This window comes from Adiantum capillus-veneris, chromosome 15 (assembly GCF_014529385.1).
Source record: "Adiantum capillus-veneris isolate H3 chromosome 15, ASM1452938v2, whole genome shotgun sequence".
Taxonomy (NCBI): domain Eukaryota; kingdom Viridiplantae; phylum Streptophyta; class Polypodiopsida; order Polypodiales; family Pteridaceae; genus Adiantum; species Adiantum capillus-veneris.
This window is the reverse complement of record NC_140945.1, coordinates 136,462,183-136,470,318: the sequence shown is the minus strand read 5'-3', so window position 1 is coordinate 136,470,318 and position 8,136 is coordinate 136,462,183. Positions and strand designations below refer to the sequence as shown.

General features: G+C 47.2%; 1 protein-coding gene across 1 annotated transcript; it reads right to left on the bottom strand.

The window, feature by feature from the left end:
* Positions 1 to 269: 269 nt before the first annotated feature.
* On the bottom strand, positions 270 to 2,293 carry LOC147441553 (uncharacterized). The gene has a single exon (XM_086483744.1). The coding sequence runs from the start codon at positions 2,169 to 2,171 to the stop codon at positions 690 to 692; it is 1,482 nt and encodes a 493-aa protein (XP_086339870.1). The 5' UTR covers positions 2,172 to 2,293; the 3' UTR covers positions 270 to 689.
* Between the last annotated feature and the right edge of the window lie 5,843 nt (positions 2,294 to 8,136).

Below are 8,136 nucleotides of genomic sequence, written 5' to 3'. Positions count from 1 at the left end.
AGCATTGACATTGAAGGCATAAAAGGGAAAGTATTCTTGATGTTTTTATGTACAAAGTTGGAGCATTCTAAAGCAGTAAATTGCTGAAAACAGGAGAAACATTGATCTCAAAATCCTAATGGAACCACTTGAAAATGTAAAAATTGAAAACTTCCCACTAAAAAAATGATAAGATGGCGAACATATGCAGTAAAATCTCTGTGCCAATTTGAGTATGGCACGTTCTATGTATTAATGTATTATACAAATTCGAGGACTGCAACCGTGCCAAGAAAACTTACATGGTCTTTATCACTACCCCATGGCAAATACTTTGATGAAGAGGTAGCATAATCTCTCTCTCAACTTGCCATTATCATGTTGTCTTTCTTTCCCCTCGCTCTCTTTTAAGCAATAAATATGTCAAACACAACTAGAAGCATCAAACGATGCTTCTTTGCAACATACAATCATCAAAGTGTTAGAATGGCAACTACAAAACAGCAAGCTCATGCTTAAGCAATTGACAAGAGCACACACACTTTTTAACATTTTTCGCCAATTGACGAGAATGCACATTCTTAACCAATTGATGAGAGCGCACACTCTTAAATAGCTACCGAAGCAAACTAGTTTTAAGAAGTGAGTAGCTGATGTTTCTCAAGCTTCTAATCTTCTCCTACGAATCCCCTCGTAAAGTGAGCATATATTCATACATCAGCTGAGAGGCATGGAGTAAATGAAAAAGATTGTGTATCTCTCTTACGCTTACTCCGGATAATATAGCTTTGTTGTGAAGTAAGCGAGGTCTCTGCGGGAGCAAAGGAATAAGGATCAAATATGCACACTTGAAACATGCCAAAATCGGACATATGAGCAGCAACATGCAAGGAAATTGCCTTCTTTACACTTCCAATGTAAAAAGGCTCCCATACCATCTCACAATCAAGGGAAGAAGCTGCTCTCTCTGTGCTTACACTTCTTGATAGCTGACCTTCGCTAGAGACCGACCTGGTGTGCTTATGCTTGACTTTCCAGTAGGTAGGCTGTTCAATTAAGCCTACAAATTTACATACTAGAAGATCTTGCCATGCATAGAGGATTGGTGTTTTGTACTGCTTTTGTAACGCTTCAACTTTGGAATCGACCCATTTTCTTTCAACCATGTCAAATGCAAGCAAGTGTACTGATCCATTCTCTTTTTTAACAATTCCATGGAACTGACCTTGCCACCATGCAATATTTCCCCTAGTCACTCCTGTATCAGTGATGAAATGACTGTAGTATTCCCACGAGCCTACCTGTGAGTGGTAGATCTCCACATGTGCGACATAGAATGGATTCTTTACAGGATCACCATTCTCGTGGTAGTATGTCCTGGAGGATAACTTCTTGGTGCCGACTACAAGTATACTGTAGCTCTTTGTGACTAGACTATAGTGCATGCCAACGGACTCAACAGTATCGATATGAATGAGCTTAGGCAAAATTTTCTCAGTCCTTGTTACCGGATTGCACACGACCAACACCACCACTGCAGGCTCCCAGCTTGTCCCCTTCATGACCTGCAGACACAGAAGACCATGCGCCGATGCAGCCAGTGTGCATTGGGAAGTGTGAGCAGCGGCAATGTGCAAACTAATCTTCCAACAAGGTATGGAAGGGCCTGTATCGGCGGGTCGTGGGCAAACATGCATATCTTCCACTTCAGGATGAAGCCAGAAAAAATCACCATCCACTGGCGGGCATGTGAGGCAGCAAAATGTGCGCCGGATATGGTCGATGTGTCCAAGAGAGAGATGCCAAAACTTGCAGACGAGGCGGCACCGCAGCACGTCTGACAGACCCAGAAACTTAAAGATGCGTAGCAGCACGTCAAGATTACTGCTGGCTAATGTGCAAGCAGAAGTGCTTTCCTTAGGGCATGATCTTTTGGAGGAAGACGTGCTTTTGCTTCTCCCCGAAGATAGGAGGCATCTGCTGTGGCTGAGAAGCCGATCTGGAGATGGTGCCGAAATGCCCTTGCTTCTCTGCGGGGAAGGAACGCGTTTGTCTCTCTTTTCTTGTGCAGGTGAAAATTTGACGCTCATACCTCTGCTTTGACTCGGCGGCGGCTGGGAAGGTCCGATGTTTCGTGGGTGCCGGTCGGAGAGTCCACTGCCTCCAGATTTCTGCGCTCTCGCTTTACCCATTGTTCTGCTCAGAGTCGCCTCTCTCTCTCTCTCTCTCTCATCCACGGTCTAGCGTCCCGGTAACTCGCACTTCTTACCCGGCATAGGTACTAGTACTTGGTAAGCAGGCAAGCCCTCAAGAACGGGCATGGGAAGGTGGGATCTATGGCGAGGGCATTGTGGATTGTAGAAGGGGCATGGGAAGGTGGGATCTATGGCGGGGGCATTGTGGACTGTAGATCCCAAATGCGGGTACCGTAGATTACATAAGTAATTTAGGGTAAAAAGTAATCTAGAGTACCCGCATTTCAGAAGTAATTTAGGGTACCCCCATTTTGTGGCGTCGGGTTTGAACATGGAACCTCACACATGAGAGGCGCCTACCCTAACCACTACGCCATGCGTGCATTGTGAAACATGGGCGCCCTAATTTACTTAAAACATGTAAATTAGGGGCGGGCATCAAAAGTAAATTAGGGTGCCGTAAATTATTTTTTATAATAAAAAGTAATCTAGGGTACCCTAATTTACTTTCGGCGTCGCCACTGGGATCTACGGCCCACAATGCCCCCGTCGTAGATCCCACCCTCCCATGCCCGTGCCACTTAGTCATGAGGCAAGCCTAGGGTAAAGGAGCCGCTTTAGGCCCGTCACACACGTCCGCTCGGACGTGGAGCAGACGTGTGCAAGGATGCTGTCAGAGTCCGTTCGTTGCTCTCCGAACAGAACCATGGCAGACCCCTCGCCCATCTTCCCTCACTGGCGGACATCCACAAAAGAAGCAGCGCGAAATTCACCCAAATGAATTGAACCCGGCATAGCGGCCAGAGATCACGGATCGCCTACCACTTAGGCTGTAGTCATTGGATATTTTTATGCACCAAAAGTAAAATGTAATAGTTTAATATGCTAAAACCCTAGAGCTAGCGATGGCGTGACGAGCAAACAGAGCCGCCCCCCCCCCCCCCCCCCCCCCCTACGGTCGCTCCGGTGAGATGGCCTCCCATGTCATCTCACCACTGATAGGCCCTGACGCTAGACCTCGTAAGATTTGGGCCTCGGGAGGGCTTCCTCACTCGCTGGTGCACAATAACTGTGTTGAACCCCACGTCAGGGGAATTAACAACCTCATGCATGAACTCCTTTCGCACCATAACCTAACCGCGCTCTTGAACGGACACGATTTTCCTCTCCCCCCTATCAGCGCGAGCAGACTCGAAGCGGCGCAGCAAGCACGTCATGATGCAGGTTTCTACACCCAGGCGCCTCCTGCCCATACAGCAGCAGGGTTTCATCCTTCGCCTGTTGAGGGCTTTGCCTCTCCAACCGCCCATGCAGCTCCCACAGACCCTAACCAAGGAGGAAGCAATAGCTCTTCTCCAGGAAGCTTCGTACAAGCTGCAATCGGTAAGCCCCTTGTTATTCTCCCTACTGCTCAAGCTCGCAAAACTCAAGCCGAACGATCTAGAAAACAGAGCACTGATAGGGATGCTAGCAGGGCCTCTCCCACCTGTGGAAGTCTTAAGAGGGTGGACTAAGAACCACTGGGGTCCTCTAGGTGTGGAGGTGGAGGCCATCCAAGCGCTCCCAAAAAATCAATACGTGTTTCTTTTCAAAAACTCAGAAATGGCCTTCAAAGTGCTTAGTGCCGGCCAATGGCTGTTAAGAACCTCTCCCAAGGAGTATAACGCAAAAAGAGACGCCCTCACAAAATACCCTGTGTGGGTGGAGTTTCCGAACCTCCCTCTACACTTCCATAATCCCCTTCAGGTTATAGGGGCTCAACTAGGGAAAGTCCTAGGGGGAAGACCCAACCCACAGGCTCTTATAGAGATGGATACCTCGGTAGACCTTCCACAGGAGATGGTAGTGGCGCTAGACGACGGAGAGTTCTTTGTTCAACCACTAGTGTATAAATACCTACCTAACGCATGTTTTCACTGCGTGGTCAAAGGTCACTTTGACAGAGAATTCCCTGTTAAGAACCCTCAAGTCACTCCTAATCCCCCTACCCCCGTCGACAAAGACAGCAACAAAAACAAAGAAGAACCTGCTAGCCCCCCCCCCAGACTCAAAGGACTGGGACTCCCCCTGCTGAAAATCCTGTTAATGGTAGGAACAAAACCAGAGGACCCAACAGGTATGCTATCCTGGCCTCCCTCCCCGAGTGGGAGGAATTAGATGTGGCCAACTCCATAGGACCGGAATCGGGAGAAGAAGAAGATTCAGTATCCTGCCTTGAGGCTCAAGTCAACAAAGTGGACAGAGAAACCTCTATAGACCTCAACAATTCCTCCTCTATCCCTCACAACAAGGAAAATTTGACACCCAAACGAAAGGGAACCTTGGAGACAGGCCCTACGCCCATGGAGGTGCAAAAAGATAATAAGGGGGCCCTCAACTAGGTGTCACAGGCCTCTCCTCAGACTCAGAACAAAAGCCGCAAGGATCAAACAAACCCTAGATGAAAGTCCTCTCGTGGAACATCAAAGGGTTATCTAACCCTACCAAAGCTAACAAAATCAAAGCATGGATTGTTAACTACCGTGTAGAGGTGATAGGACTGCAAGAGATAAAGACTACGGGAGTCGAACTTGAACAAAGACTCCGCACAATATCTAGCGAGCACAAGTGGACATACTCCTCCCACTCGAAGGGCTCAGGAGGAACTACCCTAGGAATCCCCCAAAGCTGGAGAGCTAACCATAACCTATCCTCAATAGGTGAGTATTGGGTAGCTTTGACTATTGAAGCCCCCCTCCAATGCACCCAAGTCTCGGTCTATGCAGGAGGTTCTGCCAGAGAGAGGACGGCCTTATGGAAAAAGCTTAGCCTTCTACAAGGACAGGTCATCATGTTGGAGAGTTCAACGTGGTTGAAGCTCTAGAGGACAGATATCAACTCAAAGGGAAAACCATGGCAGCATCCAAGAGAAGGGAGTGGGACCCCCTCAAAGCTAATCTGGAGCTTTGGGACGCGGAGACGCCTGGGGAATTCACCTGGCAAAACTACTCCAAAGGGGAGAACGCCAGGAAATCAAGACTGGATAGATGTCTTATCAATGTCCCACTGGCAAGGAGCTTTAACCATATCAAAGCCAAGCCTAGGCTAACCTCGTGTGCATCGGATCACTACCCCTTAGTCATCAGCATCGATGAAAAATGCAACAAATTCGCAACCACTGGTTTCACATTGACCCATCCCTCTTCCAACTAGAAGAAGTACGTGAAAGTGTCAAGGCCATATGGGTACAAGAATTCTCCAAAGACTCTATTCCAGCTAAAGCCTGGCTGGCGGCTATTGCTAAAACTCAACACACTCTCATTAGCTAGAGGAAACTGGTCACAGAGATCCGAAGGAAAAGAAAAGACGGCATTTACAATGCCTTAATTAATTTGGAATCCTCAAACAAGCAAGACGGCAAAACCCAGGACAAAATAACTACTCTAAGACAGCAACTCAGAGTAGAGGAAGAGCTCAGTATCAAGCACATTGTCAACTTCTTTAGAGAATGGTGGGCAGGGAAGATTGACAAGCCTACTAAGGAGATGTTCAAGCTCCTCAAAAAAAAGAACCAAAGGGAAACCATTCCACTGTTATTACAGGGTCCCAATGGCAAACCTTCATCGGAGGCTGAAAATTTGGAAATCGCTTAAAACTTACTTCTCGCACATGCTCAGCCCCCCGGCGACACTATCAGAGGCTAAAACTGAAGCTAGGATACAGATTAAGAACTACGGAAAAAAGGTCATCCCTCCACTTATTGCCTCCCAGCTAGACTCAGACCTAGCGATTTGAGAAATCAAATGGGCTATAGACTCTCTCAAGATCAAGAAAACGCCATGATTGGATGGATTGCCTGCTGAATTCTATCAAGTATTCAAGGATGTAATGGCACCTATCTTGGTCCTTGTCTGGGAAGAAGCAGTGGCATATGGCGCCCTCCCAGTCCAGATCAATGTGAGAGTCATCAAGCTACTGCATAAAAAAAGGGCCCAAAGAAGATACCTCTAACTGGAGGCCATTAACTATGCTCAATGCGGCATACAAAGTCTTTGCAAAAGCAATAGCAATCATGATAACGCCAGCTCTTGTTGGATTTCGTCCGAGCAAAAGGGCTTCATCAAAGGCAGAAGAACCATGGAGGCTATCATCGCAATATGGGAAGGGATTGAGCATGCGGAAGAGTCAAACAAGGACTATGTCTTTGTGAAAGTTGACTTCGACAAAGCATATGATTGGCTAGAATGGTCCTTCCTGATTGAATGCCTAAAAATGATGGGCTTTGGTTCGAAAGTGGTCAAGCTTTTCCTTACTCTACTTGGCAATGCTAAAGCTAGAGTTTCTCTTAATAACTCCCTCTCCGACCCTTTTCCCCTAAATTGATCGGTAAGACAAGGCTGCCCGCTGGCCCCCCTCCTATTCGCCACTGCAGAGCAGACTCTCTTAACTGGTAAATTAAAAACAAAGTGGTTGAAGGCAGCATCAAGGGCATCTCCCTCCCCAATGAAAAGACAACAGTGTATAGTGCAGTTTGCAGATGACACCAATGGCTTTCTCCACAATGATGAACAATCACTTCGGAAGTTTTGGGAATGCATGCACATCTTCTGCACAGCCTCGGGCTCAAAACTAACCACTCCAAAATGGGCATTAGAGCTTCACGCTCCCCCCCTCCCTAGCTGGATCCTCAAGCAAGGCAGGTATGTACTACGTGATGGAGTGAATTTTTGACTCCTAGGAATACCATTTGGGTTCAAAGTCACCATGAAGCAAAGGTGGGACTGGGTCCTGGAGAAATTCGCAGCTAAAATGAATCGTTGGTTAGGATTCCAAGCAAACCTAGCAGGCAGGGCTCTAGTTATTAAGCATTACATCAACACCTATGTGTTTTACTTCCTCTCCTACTGGAGACCCCCGATGATCAATTAAAAGACATTAGCAAGATCTGTAGAAACTTTCTCTGGACAGGTGACCCTCTCAGGAAAGGGATAGCCAAAGTCAAATGGGAGGTGTGCTGTCTCCCCAAGGAACAAGGAGGACTTGGGCTAACCAATGTCATCGACTAGGCGGATAAATTAGCTGTAAAACTCATTCTTAGAGCTCTTGACCAACCAGAAGAGGAATAGGCCTCCCTGTTATTTCGACACTTAGACAGGTTTCAATTAAAAGGAATCAAAGGAGTCACCAGCATCCCATGGTGCACCCTTTTTTTTGGCCCTATTGAAGTTATATCTAAAGGGTCTGATCTCCTCAAATCGATTTGGAAGGCCTAGAACAGATACATACCAAGCTTGAAAGTCAACTGGGATTCAAAGTACAGCCTCGGCATCAGACCCCGGGAATCATTATGGTGGTCGTTTCCCCCAATCCCCCCCTCACCCAAGCTCAGACTAGGACAGCAAGACGTATCCACAACAAAGGGTTAACCTCCTGGAAGGACCTTTGGTACACAGAGGAATCAAGATGGCTAACCCACTCTGAACTGCTAAGGTTCCATCAACTACAACCCTCGGAGCTATCACTACTAGACTCGAGCGCTCTTCCCAAAAGGTATGGAGTGATCCCTCTTGCCTGCATACCCCCCCTCCCCAAAGGCTCTTTATTGGGGCAATCGCAGTGCTCTCCACCACCCCCAAATCTCCCCCCCTTTTTGCAGGTCCCTGTGCACACCACCCTCAACAAAAAATGGAAGGTAAGCCTATCAAAGAAACAATGGATATTCAAGTTTCAGCACATCTAGAGCAAAGAAATCACGGCCAAACAGTCTGTTCTCCTTTGGCTAATCTTACACAAAGCAGTATGGACGGGAAGTAGATTAAGGGCTACTGGGATGGGCCTAGGGACCTGTAAAAGGTGTTCACAAACTGAGGAAGATATCCCCCACCTTTTTTTAAATTGTCCAGCCAACTCTAATTTTGTACATCCCTTATGTAAGGCTCTGGACTCCACCCCCAACTGGAAACAACTTCTACTTGGGGATTCA

Coding starts and splice junctions, on each gene's coding strand:
- LOC147441553 (XM_086483744.1), bottom strand. CDS start 2,171: ATGGGTAAAGCGAGAGCGCAGAAATCTGGAGGCAGTGGACTCTCCGAC.